Source organism: Patella vulgata, chromosome 2, assembly GCF_932274485.2.
Source record: "Patella vulgata chromosome 2, xgPatVulg1.2, whole genome shotgun sequence".
Taxonomy (NCBI): Eukaryota; Metazoa; Mollusca; class Gastropoda; family Patellidae; genus Patella; species Patella vulgata.
In genome coordinates this window covers 7,439,612-7,464,721 of record NC_065880.2, presented here as the reverse complement: position 1 = coordinate 7,464,721, position 25,110 = coordinate 7,439,612, and the positions used below count along the sequence as shown (strand labels likewise).

At 33.4% G+C, this 25,110-nt stretch overlaps 2 protein-coding genes across 4 annotated transcripts; both read left to right on the top strand.

Annotated features, from left to right (window-relative positions):
• The first annotated feature begins 3,076 nt into the window (after positions 1–3,076).
• Positions 3,077–16,875, top strand: LOC126810651 (B-cell receptor CD22). The gene is made up of 5 exons (XM_056098868.1): positions 3,077–3,212; positions 3,520–3,810; positions 4,863–5,408; positions 16,237–16,580; positions 16,855–16,875. The coding sequence occupies exons 2-5, from the start codon at positions 3,573–3,575 to the stop codon at positions 16,873–16,875; spliced, it is 1,149 nt and encodes a 382-aa protein (XP_055954843.1). The 5' UTR covers positions 3,077–3,212; positions 3,520–3,572.
• LOC126810284 (uncharacterized) lies at positions 16,860–21,438 on the top strand. Of its 3 annotated transcripts, XM_056098558.1 has the most exons (7): positions 16,860–16,962; positions 17,475–17,499; positions 18,252–18,274; positions 18,888–18,912; positions 19,650–19,672; positions 20,070–20,141; positions 20,223–21,438. In XM_056098558.1, exons 1-7 carry the CDS (start codon positions 16,956–16,958, stop codon positions 20,420–20,422), a joined length of 375 nt encoding a protein of 124 aa, XP_055954533.1. In that variant the 5' UTR covers positions 16,860–16,955; the 3' UTR covers positions 20,423–21,438. The 3 variants fall into 3 exon arrangements, with proteins under 3 accessions (XP_055954533.1, XP_055954531.1, XP_055954532.1); XM_056098556.1 differs by having other exon boundaries at positions 20,070–21,438; XM_056098557.1 differs by having other exon boundaries at positions 16,887–16,962; positions 17,481–17,499; positions 20,070–21,438.
• The last annotated feature ends 3,672 nt before the right edge of the window (positions 21,439–25,110 follow it).

The following is a 25,110-nucleotide window of genomic DNA, read 5'->3' as shown; positions in this document are numbered from 1 at the left end:
CGATTTGGGGTGGTTCTGTTATGGTGTGGGGAGGCATCACTGTTGCTGGAAGAACGGCTTTACATGTTGTTGCAGGGCGTGTTACAGGCCAGTACTACCGGGACAACATCTTGGCAGTCCATGTTGTGCCGTTTGCACGACGTCATGGCCGCCGTTTCATCTTCCAGGATGACAACGCAAGATGTCACAGGGCCAGGATCGTTACAGGTTACCTCCAACAACAGAACATCACCACATTACCTTGGCCAGCACTGAGTCCCGACCTCTCCCCCATCGAGCATGTCTGGGACATGCTTGGACAGAGGTTACGTCAACGTCAACAACGTCCTGCCAGTGTCCAAGAACTTGCTGCTGCGTTGCAACAGGAATGGGACAATCTGGACCAAAATGACCTTAGACGTCTCATTAGGAGTATGCCACGTCGGATCAATGCTTGTTTGGCAAACAGAGGAGGATTTACCCGTTACTGACTTGGTTGTGATGCTGTGGTAACTTTGCTGTTTGACCCCGGGTATCATTTTACCCTTATAATGGTCAGTCTGTGCCTTACTTAGTCTAACGATCATTTGGAATAAATCGATGAATGTGAACTTCATTTCATTTTGTCATTTGTTTCTTATTCAGTTTCATTAGGTGACTTTAATAACACTTAAAAATCAAATATCCCCTACTTTTTTTGAATAGTATATATAAAATGTAGAAGCGAACTGTTGCAATGGTATTCCTGGTAAGACAAACGTCTTAAGAAACTGTAAGAAGTAAATACACAACGTAATGCAGAAGTAAAGATAGCTAGACATAAATTCTAGACGATCACACGGCTACAGAAATATGTAGTAAGAAAGGATGCATGGGTCGTATGTAGGATGTGGCAACCGATTTTAGTGCGTGTCCGCTCTCCACGTCAGACAAAAGACCTATGGTGCTACACTAGGCTAGGACCCAGTGATTGAAATATCACTAATGAATACAAGATATCACATAATAACATCAAATAAAGTAACTGGGTAAGTTCTGCCATACCTCAACTTACCCCTACGAATATTGGACTTGCAAGGAGGTGAACATAATAATTAAACAAACATTATGCAAGCGAAAAATCTGCCTATTGCAAGTCTTTCTTTAGACCAGAAATGTTTTCTAAATTATTAATTAGACATTAATTAACTTATCCAGACCATAATCAACTCTTGATGGCATCGCTAGACTGCGATGTTTATTTGATTAGGTTCCGATTTGCTGTTCGGCTTCCATTCATAATTAAATCATGAAATGGATAATCGAGACTATGTTTTATCCTACCGACTTTAGTGATGATGATCGGAGCTAGGCCACCGAAAATTCAATAGCTAAAATATCGGTTCATAGTGGATCAATTTGACTGAAATTTCCAGCAAATTCCCTTTGCAGTATCTAGTTTGTAACTATTATAGTGAGAACTGCCAGCTCTTTATCTAATCTCCCATAATGTATCTTTAAATAGGCCTCAGTATCTTCACTCATCAAAACGAAACCAACCCAAGATGCTCGAATTACAACCATATATTATGGTGGCTGATTGGTATCACGTCGTGATGTCATTTTCCTACTTTTCTGCACGAACCGGACTATTGAAGATAGGCATACGCTATGCATAGTGATGTGACGGAAATTTCCAATGGACGGTGGCATTTCTTCATCGAATTTCAACCGTGAAGGATTCTTTTATCTGCACGCCCATTTGTACACAGGAGCTTGTTTTTTTTTGTCACATCTGCAATACTAGACACTGTTCTTTGCCGCCAGGCCCTTTGTCCTGCACTACCGCCATGGAGAAGAATATAGTCGATAACCCAACACCGCAACAACCCTTACATCACGACAACCCGACATCACGATACCACGACAACCCGACTTCACGACATTTTAACCCGACAATACGACATTTTTACGCGAAATTACAATATATTGAAAATGTATTGTCGGGATAAAATGTCGCGATGTCGGGTTGTCGTAGAGTCGGGTTAAAATGTCGTGATGTCGGGTCGTCGCCTTATGAAGGGCGACACCACGGCACGACATGATACCAATCAACCACCATAATATATAGTGGCATTTTTTTGTCAAGTTGTCTCTCACAGAAATCTACATGGTTAATTAAATAGGAATCAAGAAACCTGTTTTCAAGAAATTCTCTTTGGGGTTAAAAATTTAGATTTTTATACTTAGCTTCTGTTGTTCTTGATGGAATTGTTCTGTCCCTTACATCAGTAACTATCATTTATTAGTCTATGTCTTTCTTTAGTTAATAGTTTTACAGCCATTGAAAAATAAGTTTTTAGTGGGTTTAACTACGTTAGGTGATAATAGTTTAGATTATGTTCTATTATATATAGATGGCCGAATGGTTAGTGCGTGCGCACTGTGATGGCCGAATGGTTAGTGCGTGCGCACTGTATCATAAGGTCTATCATTGAGTCAACTGGCATGGTTTCGATTCCCCGTGACAAGGTATAGGGTCACCTGTCCAACCTGGTGGGTTTTCTGCGGTTTCATCCCACTTCTGATAAAATTGAACCATGTGTTAGTCCCGAAATGACCTAGTTTGTGTCGAGTGGACGTTAACCCCCCTCTCTCTCTCCCTCTCTCTCTGTATCTAAGTGAGACGATTTTAGTTTTAGACCAGTCTAATGTATATGAAGAAACAAACGTTCTGTTTAATGTTTAACCATGTTTATATTTCTACGTGACATTGGTTTAGCTATAGACCAGGCTGATGTATGTGAAGGTACACCAGTTACTTTAACAGGTTCTATTCTATGTGTAACTATGTTTATATGTATAGGTGATCGAGGTTACAGTAGATATAAACTAGTATGTTGTATGTGAAGGAACACCAGTTACTTTAAAATGTTGTATTCTATGTGTAACTATGTTTATATTTATAGGTGAGGTAATTGTATATATAGACCAGTCTGATGTATGTGAAAGTGCACCAGTTACTTTAACATGTACTGTTAATCCACCAGATTTTATTGTATGGGAACGGAATGATGAGGAAGTTTCAAAATGTATATTTACGTGTGATCAACTACCTGGTTATAATATAACCATTGATTTTAATACTGGTATAAGTATTGTATATATCAACAGTACATCAGCAGTAAGAGATGGGGGAGAATGGACATGTGAGGATGGGGGCAGTTCTAACAGTACAAATCTCAATATTACAGGTGAGATGAAATTAGAAATGATACGAAGTCGTATACTTTCTATGGTTGCTATCTCATATTATTTTATTATTACGCGTGGTTCTCCCTTGTCAGTGATGCAAGACGGAGGGGCTGACAAGGAATGATGTAGTGTCGTTCGGATGTGACGAAAAACCGAGTTCCCGTGTGCACATTGGCGTGCACGTAAAAGATGCCTTGGCAGTTGGAATTCGATACAAGAGTAGGCCGTAGGACGTTAAACTCCATTTCATTTCATTTCATTTTTCTGTTTAATATTTCCCTACATTTTATTTTACCATTATTTCAGTCCCAGCATCCAGTACAATAAAAGATAAGGGTAGATTATTATTTACTGATGGTATGGTAACAAACATCACGTGTTATACAGGAACACTAGATCCAAACGTGTCATTCACGTGGTATTTAGATTCAACAGATAATTTACTACCAGAACAGACTAGTGGTGTTATAGATGGCGCAACAGCTAGTATCTTACAATTAACTAGTACCAAACACCTAAACAATAAAACACTCTACTGTTCAGCTACCAATCAGTGTGGTACTGGTAACACAGATAATATCACTCTTGATATAAGATGTAAGTTATAATACTATATAAGATGTAATAATATATAAGATATAAGTTATAATAATATATAAGATGTATGTTATAATAATATATAAGATGTATGCTATAAAAATATATAAGATATAAGTTATAATAATATATAAAATGTATGTTATAATAATATATAAGTTGTAAGTTATAATAATATATATGATGTAAGTTATAATAATATATAAGATGTAAGTTATGATAAAATATAATATATAATTTATAATAATGTATAAAATGTAAGTATGTATATAATATAATTTATTTTATGATCAGTAGTGGAATACTGCGTTTTATCAGTGAAATAAAAGTGTTATTCCACTGGCTAGTTGTTTTGACCTAAAAAGATTGTAAAATCATAAAATAAATAGAACATTTGTCGTTTTGTCGTGAATAACATATTTTATTTCATCTCTAAGCAAGAAAACGTTTATATTTCCACTCATGCACAAATATCCTCTATATATATCATGTAAGTTATAATAATAAAATAAAACCAAGTACGAACAATCCAAATCATTAGACAAAATTCGAAGTCCTAAAAAAAACAGTATAGACAAAATACACGACAAACAGTGGTAACAGGTGTCCGGAAGAGTAATATATAAGATACCATTTATAATGATGTAAGTTATGATAATACATTAAAATAGATTATATCACTCTTGCCATAAGATGCAAATTATAATAATATATAACATATAAGATGTTAAAATGGTAGGACTGCGGTAATTGGCATTTGTATAGAGATTTCTGATTCTATGGAATATGAGATATCTATAAATTGTCTTAGAACTTTGTAGAATTACGTCATAATCAGATGCTATCTACTCATGATATTTTAATAATTTATGATATTTAGAAACTATTACAGATCAACCACCAAAACGTCGTTATAAAATAATAGAAGGCATTCAACTGACTTTAACCTGTTATCTTTTACAGATCCGCCAATAGTACATATAGCACCATCAACCAGTCCTTATAAAATAATAGAAGGCATTCAACTGACTTTAACCTTTTATCTATTCCAGATCGACCAACAGTACATATAGCACCATCAACCAGTCCTTATAAAATAATAGAAGGTACTCAACTGACTTTAACCTGTACTGTTGATGATTCTAATCCCCAACCTACAAGTTTTACCTGGAGTAAAGATGGTATCAGTATTACAGGTCAAATGTCATCTGTATTCCGTCTGACGTCAGTACAGAGATCACAAGCTGGACAGTATACATGTACAGCTAATAATGTAGTTGGAACAGGAACATCTACATCTGTAGAAGTTGATGTTTTATATCCACCTACTGTGTCCACACCATCTATATATAAGATACTAGAATCTGATGTTTTATCTGTAACTTGTAGCAGTATCCCTGGTAACCCTACTGTTATTAGTTATAGGTGGACTGGACCTGGTGGATATAGTTCTACTGGTGTTACATTACGTATACCGGATATAAAGAGGAATCAGACAGGTGGTTATACATGTACAGCTACTAATATCATGATACCTACATCTACTAATATACAACAAACAGGTACAGGTACAAGTCAAACAACAATTGATGTTTTATGTAAGTATCTCAAACTTAGTCGGATAAAATGATAAACCTGAAGTTTTTATAGAATTTGAAATATTCCGGGATCATTTGGCGTGTATGTCGAGATCATCCCCTTCGTGGTTGTGTTTAGCTGTAACCTGTAATTTATAATGAGTGTCATGCTCCAATTATGATACGAGAGATAGAGTGCTCTGCACATTAGTCTTTGAACTCCATGGGCGCTAGTATATTTAATGCTTGGAGATTTTCAATGTGTTTCATTGCTGACAAGCACGTCCTAATATATTATATTTATATTTTGATGATACAATATGAACTAGAACTGCGAAGCAGTAATGACGGGTTTCACCGGTGCCACGTTACCCTTGAACTTATGTCACTTCCGGTACCAATGAAACCGTTAAACAGGTTTCCACATAATCATTGCACACATGAAATAAAATGGACGCAGAAACAACCAAATCCAGCAATCAATTCATTTGCTACATGTCAGTGATCCTGTCAAAATTACATTACTTCCGGTGATAATGAAAATGTTAAATTGGTTTATGAAATCAGAAATAGCATCATCACATGGTGAAAATTTTATGTAAATCCTATAATAATTGCCACCTTTATAGACCAAAAACCTTGAAAAATGACTTGTAGAAAATCGCCTATTTCTCTGCAACCTTACAAGTTAGAAACCATTTTGAGGTATCTGTATGATCGAATGAGTTCATTCTATTTGTTGATTGGAATCAAATATCATAATTTTAAAAACATTACAAATCTGATTCATTTGAATAAAATATCTGTTTTGAAGGCTAAAAATACAGTTTTTGTCAAAATGACGTTACTTCCGGTGATAATGAAAATCTTAAATTACTTGTATGAAATCGTGAATGGCATTATGTATCACACAGTGAAAATTTCATGAAAATCGAATAATAATTGACACTTTTATTGACAAAAAACCTTAAAAAGTGACCTGTTGAAAATTGCCTATTTCTCCGCAACTGAACAAGTTAGAAACCATTTTGTGATATCTATATGATCGTAAGGGTTCATTGTATTAGTTGATTTGAATCAAATATCAAAATTTTAAACAAATAACAAATATGACTCATTTGAATAAATTACTGGTTTCGAAGGCTATAAATACAATTTTTGCCCAAATTACGTCATTTCCGGTGATATTGAAAATGTTAAATTGGTTTGACCTAGTTAAAATTGACATTACACATCAACTGGTGTCACTTTTATGAAAATCGAATAATAATTGACTCTTTTACAGGCAAACTAGCGTAAAAAGTGACTCATGCAAAATTGCCCATTTCTCGGCAACTGCGCATATTACAAATTAATTTTCACATACATTCTCTCCGTATAGATTATTGCTACGAGTTTATGAAAGTTACGAAGTAATATTTTAAAATATGAAAACGCTGGATGGGTTGTAAATAGCTTAATTTTACACCTTTTTTCACCTTTTAATCGAAATAGCCCGAAAACGGAATCGAAATTAAAAAAACTGGTCCCAACATTTTGTGCGCCTTTAAAGGGCGCACAATTTAAGTTATACCAGATTTGAACAAAATAATATTTGCTTTCGAAAAATGGTACCTAACTGTCAAAATTGTAGTTTTTTGTCAATTTACGCCACTTCCGGTGCCGACAGATAACACTATTGGTAACAAAAAAAATGACAATTGAGACAACGGAGCATATGAACCTTGTTTTATACAAATCGAACAATAAATAATTAATATAGGACTGAAAAACTTAATTAGCCAATGGGGGCCAAGGAAAATTACTGGGACAAAAAATTTTCACATTTTTGCCCAAGTCAGAGGACTCGTTATATTTGCTTAAAACACGACTAAAAAATATTCATAAATAAAAAAGTTTTTTGTAAAAATTTAAATTTTCTAAATTTAGCGCCTAATATCTGCGAAGATTTGCCGAAAATCAAAAATCAAAAGTAGCGTAGCTATGTGCCCCGTCTCCGGCTATGCCAAAATGCATCGAACGTTAAAATCCAATGATTATTGTTAAAATTACTGCAATATTTCTAAAAACGATAGCTTCGGTGATTTCGGACATTTCGCATTGTCGCAGAACGTTCAAAATAGCTTTATCCTCTAAGTCACACCCACTTTTCCGATAAAACCGAAGAAATCGTAACGATCCGACAATCAGTTGCTGAGATCTACTCAAAACAAAAGAAGAATAATAATAATAAGAACTAGAACTGCGAAGCAGTAATGACGGGTTTCACCGGTGCCACGTTACCCTTGAACTTATGTCACTTCTGGTACCAATGAAACCGTTAAACCGGTTTCCACATAAGCATTGCACACATGAAATAAAATGGACGCAGAAACAACCAAATCCAGCAATCAATGCATTTGCTACATGTCAGTGATCCTGTCAAAATTACATTACTTCCGGTGATAATGAAAATGTTAAATTGGTTTATGAAATCAGAAATAGCATCATCACATGGTGAAAATATTATGTATCTGTATGATCGAATGAGTTCATTCTATTTGTTGATTGGAATCAAATATCATAATTTTAAAAACATTACAAATCTGATTCATTTGAATAAAATATCTGTTTTGAAGGCTAAAAATACAGTTTTTGCCAAAATGACGTTACTTCCGGTGATAATGAAAATCTTAAATTACTTGTATGAAATCGTAAATGGCATTATGTATCACACAGTGAAAATTTCATGAAAATCGAATAATAATTGACACTTTTATTGACAAAAAACCTTAAAAAGTGACCTGTTGAAAATTGCCTATTTCTCCGCAACTGAACAAGTTAGAAACCATTTTGTGATATCTATATGATCGTAAGGGTTCATTGTATTAGTTGATTTGAATCAAATATCAAAATTTTAAACAAATAACAAATACAACTCATTTGAATAAATTACTGGTTTCGAAGGCTATAAATACAATTTTTGCCCAAATTACGTCATTTCCGGTGATATTGAAAATGTTAAATTGGTTTGACCTAGTTAAAATTGACATTACACATCAAATGGTGTCACTTTTATGAAAATCGAATAATAATTGACTCTTTTACAGGCAAACTAGCGTAAAAAGTGACTCATGCAAAATTGCCCATTTCTCGGCAACTGCGTATATTACAAATTAATTTTCACATACAATCTCTCCGTATAGATTATTGCTACGAGTTTATGAAAGTTACGAAGTAATATTTTAAAATATGAAAACGCTGGATGGGTTGTAAATAGCTTAATTTTACACTTTTTTCACCTTTTAATCGAAATAGCCCGAAAACGGAATCGAAATTAAAAAAACTGGTCCCAACATTTTGTGCGCCTTTAAAGGGCGCACAATTTCAGTTATACCAGATTTGAAAAAAATAATATTTGCTTTCGAAAAATGGTACCTAACTGTCAAAATTGTAGTTTTTTGTCAATTTACGCCACTTCCGGTGCCGACAGATAACACTATTGGTAACAAAAAAAATGACAATTGAGACAACGGAGCATATGAACTTTGTTTTATACAAATCGAACAATAAATAATTAATCTAGGACTGAAAAACTGAATTAGCCAATGGGGGCCAAGGAAAATTACCGAGACAAAAAATTTTCACATTTTTTCCCAAGTCAGAGGACTCGTTATATTTGTGTAAAACACGACTAAAAAATATTCATAAATAAAAAAGTTTTTTGTAAAAATTTAAATTTTCTAAATTTAGCGCCTAATATCTGCGAAGATTTGCCGAAAATCAAAAATCAAAAGTAGCGTAGCTATGTGCCCCGTCTCCGGCTATGCCAAAATGCAGCCATTTAAATTGGAGGAAAGAAAAACAAACACAATTTGCAAGAGATGGATAGAGAAGAAAGTTAAACAAGAAAGTTTTTTCATACAATAATATAATTCAGGAAGTAACAATCTGATATGAGCTAATTACCACAGGAACCAACATCTTTTGGTAATCAATTCATTTTATACATTTAGTGATCCTGACGAAATTTCATTATATGCAGTGATAATGATAAAGATAAATTAGTTTTTTAAAATCAGAAATGGCAAAGACCCAAAACCTTGAAAAGTGACTTGTAGAAAATCGTCTATTTCTCTACAACCGTACAAGTTAGAAACCATTTTGCGGTATCTGTATGATCATATGTGTTCAATATATTTGTTGAGCGGAATCAAAAATCATAATTGTAAAAACATTACAAATCAGACTCATTTGACCAAAATATCTGTTTTGAAGGCTACAAATACAGTTTTTGCGAAATTGACGTTACTTCCGGTGATAATGAAAATCTGAAATTACTTGTATGAAATCATAATTGGTAAAAGGTATCAAACAGTGAAAATTTTATGAAAATCGAATAATAATTGACAGTTGTATGGTCCAAAAACCTTGAAAAGTGACCTGTTCAAAATCGTCTATTTCTCCGCAACTGACCAAGTTAGAAAGGAATTTGTGATATCTATATGATCGTATGGGTTCATTCTATTAGTTGATTGGAATCAAATATCAAAATTTTAAACGAATAACAAATACAACTCATTTGAATAAATTATTTGTTTCGAAGGCTATAAATACGGTTTTTGCCCAAATTACGTAATTTCCGGTGATATTGGTAATGTTGAATTGGTTTGACCTAGTTAAAATTGACATTACGCACCAAATGGTGTAACTTTTATGAAAATCCAGTAATGATTGACTCTTTTACAGGCAAACTAGCGTAAAAAGTGACTCATGCAAAATTGCCCATTTCTCGGCAACTGCTCATATTACAAACTATTTTTCACATACATTCTCTTCGTATGGGTTATTTCTACAAGTTTATGAACGTATCAAAGAAATATTTTAATATATGAAGGCGCTGGATGGGTTGTAAATAGCTTATTTTTACCCCTTTTTTTACCTTTTAATCGAAATGGCCCGAAAACGAAATCGAAATTAAAAAAACTGAGTCCGAGATTTTGTGCACCTTAACAGTGCGCATCTTTTGGATAATATCAGATTTGTAAAAAATAATATTTGCTTTCAAAAAGTGGTACCGAACTGTCAATATTGTAGTTTTTGCTAAATTTACGCGTCTTCCGGTTCCGACAGGAAACTTTACCGGTAACAAAAAAAATGACATTTTGAACCACGGAACATATGAACTAGGTTTTATACAAATCGAACAATAAATAATTAATGTAGGACTGAAAAACTGAATTAGCCAATGGCGGCCAAGGAAAATTACGGAAACAAAAAAATGTTGACATTTTTGTTCAAATCAGATGACTCTTTAACCTTGGTTAAAATGTCATATAAAAATATTAATAAATAAAAAAATTTTTTGTAAAAATTTAAATTTTCAAAATTTGGCGCCTAATATCTTCCAAGATTTGTCGAAAATCAAAAATCAAAAGTAACATAGCTATGTCCCATGTTTCTGGCTATGTCAAAATGCATCATATGCTAAAATCCAATGATTATTGTTAATATTACGGCAATATTTCAAAAAACGACATTTTCGGTGATTTCGGACATTTCGCAATGTCGCAGAATGCCGGGAATAGCTTTAATCTCTAAGTAACACCCACTTTCCCAGTAAAACTGAAGACATTGTATCGACCCGACAAGAAGTTGTTGAGATATAAGCAAATTGGAAAAAAAAAATAATAATAAGAAGAAGAATAATAATAAGAATTAAACATATGTCACTTCCGATACCAATGAAACCATCAAACAGGTTTCCACATAAGCATTGTAAACATCAAATAAAATGGACGAAAAATCAACCAAATCCAGCAATATCAATTCATTTTATATATATATGTTGTTACTTGTAAGTGATCCTGGCAAAATTTCATTACTTCCGGTGATAATGAAAATGTTCAATTAGTTTTATGAAATCAGAAATGGCATAAGGCATCATATGGCGAAAATTGTATGTAAATCGAATGAGAATTGCCACTTTTATAGACCAAAAACCTTGAAAGGTGACTTGTAGAAAATCGACTATTTCTCGGCAACCGTACACGATAAAAACTATCTTTTGGTATCTATATGATCGTATGGGTTCAATCCATTTGTTGATTGGAATCAAATATCATAATTTGAAATATATTACAAATCAGACTCATTTGAAAAAAATATCTGTTTTGAAGGCTAAAAATACAGTTTTTGCTAAAATGACATTACTTCCGGTGATACTGAAAATGTTAAATTAGTTCTATGAAATCATAAATGACACAAGATATCATATGGTGAAAATTTTATGAAAATCGAATAATAACTGACACTTTTATAGACCAAAAACCTTGAAAAGTGACTTAAGGAAAATCGCCCATTTCTCTGCAACCGTACAAGTTAGAAACCATTTTGTGGTATCTGTATGATCGTATGGGTTCAATCTATTTGATCAATAGAATCAAATATCATAATTTGAAAAAAATAACAAATACGAATCATTTGAATAAAATATTGTTTTTTGAAGGCTAAAATTTAAGTTTTGAGCAAATGACGTCATTTCCGGTGGCAGCGCAAGGGGTAAAATGGTTTGACATAGTCCACTATGGCATTAGGCATCCAATGGCGAAAGAAAATTGAAAATCGAATAATAATTGATTCTTTTACAGCCAAAATTACGTGAAAAGTGACTCATGCAAAATTGCCTATTTCTCGGCAACTGCTTATATTACAAACTAATTTTCACATACATTCTCTTCGTATGGATTATAGCTACAAGTTTATAAAAGTTACGTAAAAATATTTTAAAATCTGAAAAGCCTGAATGAGTTGTAAATAGGTCAATTTTACGCCTTTTTTCACCTCTTAATCCAATTTGCTAGAAAATGAAAAAGAAATTAAAAAAACTGCTTCCGACATTTTTTGCGCCTTTAAAGGACACACTCTTTGGGTCATATAATTTTTCAAAAAAATAATATTTGTTTTCAAAAAATGGTACCTAACTGTCAAAATTGTAGTTTTTGGTAAAATTATGCCACTTCCGGTGCCGACAGATAACACTTTTGGTAATAAAAAAAATGACAATTGAGACAACGAAGCATATGAACTTTGTTTTATACAAATCGAACAATAAAAAATTAAGCTAGGACTGAAAAACTGAATTAGCCAATGGAGGCCAAGGAAAATTACTGAGACAAAAAATTTTAACATTTTTGCGCAAGTCAGATGACTCTTTAATTCTGTGCACAACACGAGTAAAAAATATTCATCAATAAAAAAGTTTTTTGTAAAATTTTAAATTTCCGAAATTTGGCGCCTAATATCTTCGAATTTTTGCTGAAAATCAAAAATCGAAAGTAGCGCAGCTATGTGCCCTGTCTCCAGCTATGCCAAAATGTATCGAAAGTTAAAATCCCATGATTATTGTTAAAATTACCGCAATATTTGTAAAAACGATAACTTCGGTGATTTCGGACATTTCGCATTGTCGCAGAACGTTCAAAATAGCTTTATCCTCTAAGTCACACCCACTTTCCCAGTAAAACCGAAGAAATCGTAACGATGCGACAAGTAGTTGCTGAGATCTACTCAAAACAAAAGAAGAATAATAATAATAATAAGAACTAGAACTGCGAAGCAGTAATGACGGGTTTCACCGGTGCCACGTTACCCTTGAACTTATGTCACTTACGGTACCAATGAAACCGTTAAACAGGTTTCCACATAAGCATTGCACACATGAAATAAACAACCAAATCCAGCAATCAATTCATTTGCTACATGTCAGTGATCCTGTCAAAATTACATTACTTCCGGTGATAATGAAAATGTTAAATTGGTTTATGAAATCAGAAATAGCATCATCACATGGTGAAAATTTTATGTAAATCCTATAATAATTGCCACCTTTATAGACCAAAAACCTTGAAAAATGACTTGTAGAAAATCGCCTATTTCTCTGCAACCGTACAAGTTAGAAACCATTTTGAGGTATCTGTATGATCGAATGAGTTCATTCTATTTGTTGATTGGAATCAAATATCATAATTTTAAAAACATTACAAATCTGATTCATTTGAATAAAATATCTGTTTTGAAGGCTAAAAATACAGTTTTTGCCAAAATGACGTTACTCCCGGTGATAATGAAAATCTTATATTACTTGTATGAAATCGTAAATGGCATTATGTATCACACAGTGAAAATTTCATGAAAATCGAATAATAATTGACACTTTTATTGACAAAAAACCTTAAAAAGTGACCTGTTGAAAATTGCCTATTTCTCCGCAACTGAACAAGTTAGAAACCATTTTGTGATATCTATATGATCGTAAGGGTTCATTGTATTAGTTGATTTGAATCAAATATCAAAATTTTAAACAAATAACAAATATGACTCATTTGAATAAATTACTGGTTTCGAAGGCTATAAATACAATTTTTGCCCAAATTACGTCATTTCCGGTGATATTGAAAATGTTAAATTGGTTTGACCTAGTTAAAATTGACATTACACATCAAATGGTGTCACTTTTATGAAAATCGAATAATAATTGACTCTTTTACAGGCAAAGTAGCGTAAAAAGTGACTCATGCATAATTGCCCATTTCTCGGCAACTGCGCATATTACAAATTAATTTTCACATACATTCTCTCCGTATAGATTATTGCTACGAGTTTATGAAAGTTACGAAGTAATATTTTAAAATATGAAAACGCTGGATGGGTTGTAAATAGCTTAATTTCACACCTTTTTTCACCTTTTAATCGAAATAGCCCGAAAACGGAATCGAAATTAAAAAAAATAGTCCCAACATTTTGTGCGCCTTTAAAGGGCGCACAATTTCAGTTATACCAGATTTGAAAAAAATAATATTTGCTTTCGAAAAATGGTACCTAACTGTCAAAATTGTAGTTTTTTGTCAATTTACGCCACTTCCGGTGCCGACAGATAACACTATTGGTAACAAAAAAAATGACAATTGAGACAACGGGGCATATGAACTTTGTTTTATACAAATCGAACAATAAATAATTAATCTAGGACTGAAAAACTGAATTAGCCAATGGGGGCCAAGGAAAATTACCGAGACAAAAAATTTTCACATTTTTGCCCAAGTCAGAGGACTCGTTATATTTGTGTAAAACACGATTAAAAAATATTCATAAATAAAAAAGTTTTTTGTAAAAATTTAAATTTTCTAAATTTAGCGCCTAATATCTGCGAAGATTTGCCGAAAATCAAAAATCAAAAGTAGCGTAGCTATGTGCCCCGTCTCCGGCTATGCCAAAATGCATCGAAAGTTAAAATCCAATGATTATTGTTAAAATTACTGCAATATTTCTAAAAACGATAGCTTCGGTGATTTCGGACATTTCGCATTGTCGCAGAACGTTCAAAATAGCTTTATCCTCTAAGTCACACCCACTTTTCCGATAAAACCGAAGAAATCGTAACGATCCGACAATCAGTTGCTGAGATCTACTCAAAACAAAAGAAGAATAATAATAATAAGAATAATAATTTTAACAAAAACAATAGTGTTTCACACAAGCTACGCAGTGTGAAACCCTAATAATAATTTTAACAAAAACAATAGTGTTTCACACAAGCTTCGCAGTGTGAAACCCTAATAATAATTTTAACAAAAACAATAGTGTTTCACACAAGCTTCGCAGTGTGAAACCCTAATTAGATATTTACTAGTATTAATAATTAACTAGATGTGGAAACTACATTATAACGCGCGAATAATCTTATAAAGTCACTGAGTAGTCTGGTATTAGTATATTAGTAGGTTCAACCCAAGCCACTATAAACCATGCCCTGTCATATTTGTCGCTTTACCACCATACATTTACTAAATATCTAAAATATACATTTCAGATGGACCAACCGTATCTGTATCACGTGAATCTGTTGTTATAGAAGAATCAAATCGTCTAACTGTAACTTGTACAGTTGATTCTAATCCTGTATCAACTATTAGATGGTATTCTCCAGATGGACGTATGGTAACTAATAATGAAGATTTAGTTATAAATAATATCAACAGAAATCAATCTGGTATATATAACTGTACAGCTATTACAGTATTACAACCTACTAATGGTACTGAACAAACTATAACAGACAGCAGTAAAACTGTACAGGTTGATGTACGATGTAAGTAGATAATTAAGCGCATATCTTCTTCATATTTCAAAAACAAATTAGAAGTTGTAATAGTTAATTCTACTAATATATTTATGTCAACTTTAAATGTTAAAATCAATTCATCTGAACTGTATGGAGATTATTAAGTCAACATTTCCAATGATATTAACCATATTATATTAACAATATCACTCACAAGTATATATAATTTATTAATCATACTATATTAACAATAACACTTACAAACACAGTCGTCCATCCAGATTTTCCGGCGTGGTTTCCCCTTGTCAGTGATGCAGGACGGAGGGCATGACAAGGACAGCTGTCTAGTCCTTCGGATGAGACGAAAAAAAGAGGTCCCGAGTATATATTGGAATGCACGTAAAAGATCCCCTGGCAGTTGGAATTCGATATAAGAGTAGGCGATAGTGCCGCTGCCCGGGCAAAATTTCCCTCATAGCACACTGTATGGCGTATGCCCGTCTTCATTAATCCAGTATAGGAGCAGAACAGTAGGACGCTAAACCCCATTTCATTTCATTTCATTTTACAAACACAGTCTAAGTTTTTAAAAAAAAACAACATATTTCTAAATAGATATATATCTTGTTGATTTTATTTTGAAGATCGATTTGCAAAATACAAAGTTTATTCAGCTAGTGAAAAAATAACAAGCTTGTATCTAATAATAATAAGTAAATTTAATATGAAATTGATTTTATTGTCTAGCTGCTCCAGATGTACCTAAGGAATTTATATTGGACAGTTTATCCCACAGTTCCATCTGTATCAGGCTAAAACCAGGTTTTGATGGTGGAGATACCCAGAAGTTTATTTTTGAACATTCTGTCGACAACAAAACTTGGACTTTCACACCAACAGTAGAACTAACTAAAGAAGGCGATGTTTTAAACGGCTGTATAGAAAACCTAAACCCAGACACCGAGTACTTTGTGAGAGTAATTGCTAGTAACAGGTATGGTTCATCAAAACCAGTCCACCTGGTGATTCGTCAGCCACTACGGACTTCAGCTAATCCATATGCATCTGGTGAGAATACTAAATTACAATATGTTAGTTATAAAAACGGCGCATATAAATTCATTGACTGTGTCTTGGCTGTATTGGGCGAGAAAGTAGCCTTGCGCTGTGGTTTTCCCTTATCCGTGCGGAGCTCCGGTGCTTACCAACTAATGGGTCTGGAGTCAATCAGAATTTTGGAGGGAAATGTTCCTGGGATTTTGCAGGTTGATTTTCACTGACAAGGTCAGTATCTAATCGTCCTACTTTCCTGATCCAATCGGGCTAACATAGTTCGATCAAGTAATGGTTTATTTTATATTGCAGACGGCACAGTCACCGCACTGATCGTGTGTTTATGTTTGGCTATCTTAGTAATTATTGGTCTGATCATTGTGATTATTTATCAACGCAGACAGCATTCAACCATGGAAGGTGATTTAATTATCTTATTTCTCTTATTGATAGAAATTAAACCGAAATTTATAAACTTGCGATTTTTACTTGAGACCATTTAAAGAGAGGGTGGATGACCGAATGGTCAGGATGTGCACGCTGTATCATAAGGTCTGTCATTGAGTCAAATGGCCTGGTTTCGAGTCCCCGGTTGTAGGTGACAAGGATTTGGGTCGCCTATCAACCCTCGTGGGTTTTCTGGTTACCTCCCACTGCTAACGATCCCCACGCGCAAGCGAATTATTGAGATAAAAATGAACCATATGTTAGTCCCAAAAATAACCTAAGTACAAGCGAATTATTGAAATAAAAATGAACCATATGTTAGTCCCGAAATAACCTAGTTTGTGTCGAGTGGGCATTAAACGCTATTTCTCTCTTTCTCTCTCTCCATTTAAATAGACATAAATCATTTATCACCAAGATAGTTGTGGGATGTTATATTGCTTGGTTATATTGTTCTCCTGATATGTTATTGGTTTTTATTTTAGTTGCAGGTAACAGTAAGACCAGTGGGTAAGTGTAGCTTATACGATGATACTTTGTTAAAACGTTTTAAGTTTATTTTCTGTGTATGGGGTAATAAGAAAGACAAAAAATGCAAGGCTAACAATGCAGTACAAAATAGCCAAAGAAGAAACATCGATGTAAAATATACGCTCTTAACACCGGATAGGTTCTCCAGAAATATGAATACCAACTCGTTCAAATTACACGAGTGTCATACTGACTATCAAAGAGTGGAATGCCTTGCCCAAAGGCTCGTCTCCTTCAAGAACCCACTGCAGAACAAAGAGTAACATGTATAGATATCATTGCACGCAATTGATTAAATTCGAAATTTTGGCATTGATTTAAAATGGGTATGCGCACACAAGCAGTGACAGAATGGTCAACCTGATGACGGTGGTCACTTAGTGGTAGAATACAAATTGATTACTAAGCTTTGTTAACGTAACAGGAATCACTTGTAAAGTACATTATTGTGGAAGATGATACCAGTCCAAAAATAGTGCAATTCCGTTCAGTAGTCACAAAGATGAAATATCATCGATCTATGCCATTTGCTATGTTATAAGTCTATCGCCATTTTGTTATCCACAAAAATGGTAATGATAGGCCTGTTTAAAATCCGATTAAATCCAAGCCGCGATATTATCTAGCTATGGTATTTTGATTTTATTTTCTTTATCAATAGTATATTGTAGCGAAATATGCCAAATGTAAATTAACGTCTAATTTTGAGAATAATACTTTGTTAATTACAGAACAAGTAGAAACAAGGCACGCAGTAAGTATATTCAATGTCATTTAATGTTAATATCTACATGGATTTCGGTATGTTGTTTGTAGTTTCGGGAGGTGTTCGTACTTCACCATAATTTGTGAGACAAGGTAACATACACCCACCAACAGCTGCAATAAAACCAGTCATGTCAAAATGATATTGGCGTAATAAATATGGATAACAGTTGTAATAAAACCCGTCATATAATGATGATATAAGCCCAATAAATACTGACAGTAGGTGTAATAAAACCCATCATCATGTTGATAGTTATCCCAATACTGACACTACTTGTAATAATACTTCTTATATCGTGATGTTAACAAGCCCAATAAGTACTGACAATATAGCTGTAATAAAACATGTCATATAATGATGATATCAAGCCCAATAAATACTAATAATAGCTGTAATAAAACCCGTCATATGATATCATGCCCGAATACATACTGACAATAGCTGTAAAATAACATCCGTCATATCATGATGATATTAGTCAAATAAATACTGACATTAGTTGTAATAAAACCCGTCATCATTTATCACCCAGATAATTGTGTGATGTTATATTGCATGGTTCTATTGTTCTCCATATATTTTATTGGTTTTATTTTAGTTGCCGGTAACAGTAAGACCAGTGGGTAAGTGATACTTAGTTAACACGTTTAAGCTTATTTTCTGTGTATGGGTAATAGGAAAGACGAAAAATGCAAGGCTAATACTGCTGTACAAAATAGCCAACGTAGAAGTCAACATCGATGCAAAATATACGCTCTTAACATAGGTTTGTCATAATTATGAATGCCAACTCATTTAAACTACATCAGTGTAATGCCACCATCTAAAAAGAGTGAAAACGAAATATGCAATTCCGTTTAGTATTCACAAAAAATATGTAGAATTGAAATATCATCGATCTGTGCCCTTTTCTATGTAATAAGTCTGACGCACCATAAAACCACATTTCATTTCATTTCATGTAATAGTTCTATCACCATTTTGTTGTCCACAAAAATGTAATGATAGACCTGTGTTATATTATTAGGTCTTTAAATCAGGTTCTTGACGACAACACTGGTTTAATTTCATAAGATACTTATATTCTTCTTCTAACATATGCACATAACTTAAGACACGTAGTCTTATGGCACGAAGCGTACCTATAACATCTGCCATTATGTAACACCTGTTTAACATCCGATTGAATCCAATCCGGGATATTATTTAGCTATGGTATTTGGTTTTTAGTTTCTTAATCAATAGTTAAATAAACAATCTCCAGTATATTGTAGCGAAAAATGTCAAAGGCTCATCGTTACTCCAATATTGTAAAATTGATGTTTTAAGTTTGAGAATAATACTTTGTTAATAATTACAGAACAAGGAGAAAAAAGGCAAGCAGTAAGTAGATTCAATGACATTTAATGTTGAAACCTTTTGGTATTCCATCGGCAGTTTCGGAAAGGTGTTCGTGCTTCACTCACCAACAGCTGTATTAAACCCTTCATATCATGATGATATTGGCGTAATAAATACTGGCAATAGTTGTAATAAAACCCATCATATCCTGATGATATCGAGGCCAATAACCACTGAAAATAGTTGTAATAAAACCCGTCATATAATGATGATATCAAGCCCAATAAATACTGACAATAGTTGTAATAAAACACGTCATATAATGATAATATTCGCCCAGTAAATACTGACAATTAATGGGTTTATAAACATAAATTGTGCTTTTTAGATATAATAAATGACATGAAAATTACATTTTTTTCTACACTGACTTTTACAGATTCCCCAAACTACAACAGCCTAGAATTAAATACTCGGAGCGAATCATCACCCAGCCGATATAGAAATTTAGGTGAAAAGTCCGGAAGTAAACCAGTGCCCGATTCATATGTATATGTAAGCGAATCATCACCCAGCCGATATAGAAATTTAGGTGAAAAGTCCGGAAGTAAACCAGTGCCCGATTCATATGTATATGTAGGCGAAACATCCGGAAGTACACCAGTGTCCGGTCCATATGTCAATTTAGATGAAACATCCGGAAGAAAACCAGAGTCCAGTCCATATGCCAATTTAGGTGAATCATCTGGAATTGATTCAAACCCTTACATAAATGTAAAACAAAAATCTTAACTCGAATCATAACCCAACGCATGAGTGAATTTAAGCGACGCATCAAGATGAAATTAACTCTGCGTTTTAATGAAAACATGGTGTTCATTTTAAAAAAAGAAAAAAAAAAATTGTTGAAATATTGTTATACCAGTTACAAATTCATTCGAAACGTTTTATATTAGTAATTATATATTAGGTTGTCATGGTCGAGGCATGGTATGCTTACTATTGTAAGAATATCGAAAACCAATTTTGAGAAATCCACACAGCTAATTATATATTCTAACTGGGTTGGCAGATGTCTCCATGTAATTGACGGGGCAGATATACATTACGGGCGAGGTATGTGTCAATCTGTTCACAGTGGTGATGAAAAAGCCTTCTTTTAACGGTGTAGAAGATGGCTGACATACGTGTGACATCACCTCATACGGCCTCGACAGCATGTGCTTGTTTACATCAGACGGAGTAACACAAACTGATCGGGGAAGAATTGATATCTTGTACGACATCGTACCCAGTCTATACCCATTAATACTAAACAGGAAATATGTTTTACCCAGATTTACTTCCAACATATATTTCTTTTTCTTATAATATTTTAAACAAAATGTTTTAGAATTGAATTTACAGAAGAGAATAAGCCAATATTGAGAGCTAATTAACCCGCCCCTGTGTCATCCATTGTCGTATATCTGAGTATACCGAGTTACTAATTCTTGACATAGACCTAATTATTTGTTGTTGTTTTTTAAATTATGAATTACTGCTTTTTGATTTAATTTTGTTTATCTTATTTTTTATTTAAATATAGCCAATCACTACTTTGTAGATCTTGTATTATGTGTTTTCTTTTGCGCGTTTAAAGGAATAATTTAGACATTGCGTGTTACTTTTTATCATTTTGATTTATATAATAAATTATTAATACTTTCTGTCATATGTTTTATACAATAAATTCCTACTTTTAATCATATTTTATATAATACATTACTACTTTTTGTCATATTATTTTTATATAATAAATTACTAATTTTGATCATATTTTGTTTAATATAACAAATTACAACTTTTTGTCATATTATTGTTATATAAGAAATTACTACTTTTGGTCATATTTTATTTTATAATAAATTACTACTTTTTGTGATAGTTTTATATAATGAATTACTACTTTTGATCATATTTTATTTTATAATAAATTACTACCTTTTGTCATAGTTTTATATAATAAATTATTACTTCTGATCATATTTTTTTAAATTTAATAAATTACAACTTTTTGTCGTAGTTTTATATAATAAATTACTACTTTTGATAATATTTTGTTTTATATAGTAAATTACTACTTTTGATCATATTTTGTTTTGAATAATGAATTTGTATCTTTTTTGTCGTTTGTTGTATTTAAAAAATTGCTACTTTTGTCATATTTTTTTTTTTTTGTAATAAATTACTACTTTTTGTCATATTAGTGTATGCTCGTCTTCATTATCGCGGTCGGGGCAGAACAGTAGGACATCAATGCCCATTTCATTTCATTTCATTTTTAACAATATAATAAAGTTCAGACGAGTCGCGCTATTATAATCCAATCTTGTCTCCTGCACATAAATAAGAAAGAGTTGCCTTGGTTTGGCTTTCATGGATTCACAATAAATGTGCTTTCATCTCAATGCTTACAGTGGGCAATGATTCAGTGTTCATTAACAACAAGATTTGAAATATTGTTCAAAGTTCTGGTGGGGCATTCTGGTTACTTCTGTACGCATCTGAGTGGGGATAGTACTTGTATGGAACAATAGACATACGAAACGCTTAGAACTGTCACCGTCTTAAAGGATGAATGAATGAAATGGGGACTAACGTCCTACTGTTTCACACCTACTGAGCTAATGGAGACGGACATCTGCTATGATTGAAATTTTGCCCGAACAGCGGCACTACCCAACCTCGGTTTGTCGTCCCATCCAGACAACTATACGCTGTACCTAGCCAGGTTCTCTGTCCTGCACAACGGAAATTGGGAAACAACGTTGAACATTCTGATAGAACACAGGAGTATATTATTCCACCATCGACCGGTTTATATATTAAACAATAGGGCCAGTTTTTCTTTACAACCACTGTTGACATAGAAATATATTTCTTTTATATTTATTTGTAAATATGACCATAATTTAGTATTCACGGCCGTGAAAGTACATTTAGTTGTACTTGGATATCTGTAAATTGACGTATTAGTTGAAGCTCCGTAACATGTAATCCGAAAATCCCGTTGTGTGCATATTGAATAGATATGTCACTAATCCCTGCTTACCTGTCAAATAAATCAATCAATACCAGGTAAAATCGATATTTTATTACCAAATCGTGTTACACAATAACAGGGTAACAGAATAGAGCAGCATATTTAATTCATTGATTCATACCACGCCCTGGTTTACTTTGACCACCTTTGTTTAAGTCATTCAATTCGCCATTTTAGTCCTAATATTTTACGTCTCTACAGAAAATGTATAAAGGGTATGTGGCCCTATTCTTTTGAATATTAAACATACATGTGGCCCTATTATTTTGAATATTAAACATACATTATATTATGCAAACACTAAATCTGCCTATTGCAGGTCTTTCGTTAGGCCTGAAATGTTATCTAAGTTATTAATTAGAAATCAATAAACTGATCCAGACCATAATCAACTCTCGATGTCACCGTTAGGCTGTAATATTTACTGGATTAGCATCCAATTTGCTGCCTAACTTTCATTCATGATTGAATCGTGAAGTGGATAATCGAGACTTTGTTTTTTTTATTGTTCCGACTTTAGTAATGATGATCAAGGCTAGGCCGAAAATTCAATCTCTAAATTCTCGGTTCAGAGTGGATCAATTCGACTGAAATTTCCAGCAAATTCCCTCTACATTATCTAATTTTTGACTATTATATTGAGAACTGCCAGCTCTTTATCTAATCTCCCATAATGTATCTTTAAAATAGCATGTCATATGTTACAGTATCCGTTCTTTTTTTATGTCAACACTGGTTTAACTTTATATGATAGTTTTATTATTCTTCAAACATATCAAGTACAAAACTTCTTATAGTTAAAGGGGGGTTGGATGGCCGAATGGTTAGCACGTGCGTGCTGTATCATACGGCCTGTCATTGAGTCAACTGGCGTGGTTTCGAATCCCCGGTTGTACGTGACAAGGAGTAGGGTCGCCTGTCCAACCTCGTGGGTTTTCTCCGGGTCCTCCGGTTTCCTCCCACTGCTTAAAAAAACCCTACGCGCAAGCGAATCATTGAAATAAAATTAAACCATATGTTAGTCCCGAAATGACCTAGTTTGTGTCGAGTGGACGTTAAACCCCATTTCTCTCTCTCTCTCTTATAGTTAAAGACTCCGTAATTAGTTTGTGTTGTGTTGCATTGGGACAGAACAAGACAATCAAATAAATACACGTCATATTTCTTCAAATTACTGACAATGTGGCCTAAACAGCGGATAATCATCATTAAATACTGATTGTAAAGTGTACATTTATTCCATTGTTTACAAAGGCAGATCTGGACCTGGACTTAAAAGATTCTTAAAAGGATCTTCTACCACCACAACTCTACCTACCAACCCTTGCGGATATCTTAGTCCAGAAATAAATGTCCCTCATCAACGTCCAATTTCGAATTCCACGGACTTGCGAAACACATATACATACCCAGACAATGGGTGCAAAAAATAAATAAGTAAAGTCATACAACCCCTTTAATTTCGTGTTCGTAAAATATGACCCAAAAGCCGCTAAGGTCCCATACAATAGAGTCACATCAATATTGTGGATAATTTGCTCAAGGTCATAATATTCAATAGAGTGATATTTTGTGTCGAAGAAGAAAGAATTGCAATGTGGTTCGATATAAGACGACAGAGGGAAATAATACATTTATTCGTGTCTTAACAATCAAATCACTTTGTTAAAGGTGCACCATCTTCACGGCTATTTTCGCAAACAAATATATATGAACCATTCATGTCACATTGGTGCAACTCTTAAATATGCTTTATGTGAATTTAGATAACGAGATCACAGTATCAGTCAAATAACTTTATTCTAGGAGACATTATGAATGCTGGAAGACTAGCGCAGTCTTGATTATCATTGTTACCATTGCTAGGGTTATCCATTCTTAAATTAAATTATAAGTTTGCTGTCGTGTTTTAATCTATAAAACATCACGAACATTCCAATCTGGTTAAAACACAGATCCTATTTCGTTTCGTTTTTATAGTTCAAAATTCGTTTTACTTTTCTTTACTACTCTTGGATCTGGAAGACTTGTTATTTAACTCGTGTTCTGCTTGAAATGAGGGGTCAGCCAATCAAATGGTCTGCCGAATCGAGTAACATCAATGCTGATTGGTTAATCAAATGTCTGACGTCATAGGTCAAAGAGTCGGTATAGAAATATAGATCTGTATTTTAATCAGATTGCGAACATTCGATAATCAGGAGAGCAACCTGTGAATAAATTATTAATAATTTATAGAACATTACAGGACAGACGAGAGGCCCGCAATAGGCACATTTAGCTGTTAAATAATGCATATGTTGTTTACATATTACAACGTTTTCATATATTTTATATACTAGATTACAACTGTGTGTCATATTTTAATATCATAAATTACTAGTGTTTGTAATAT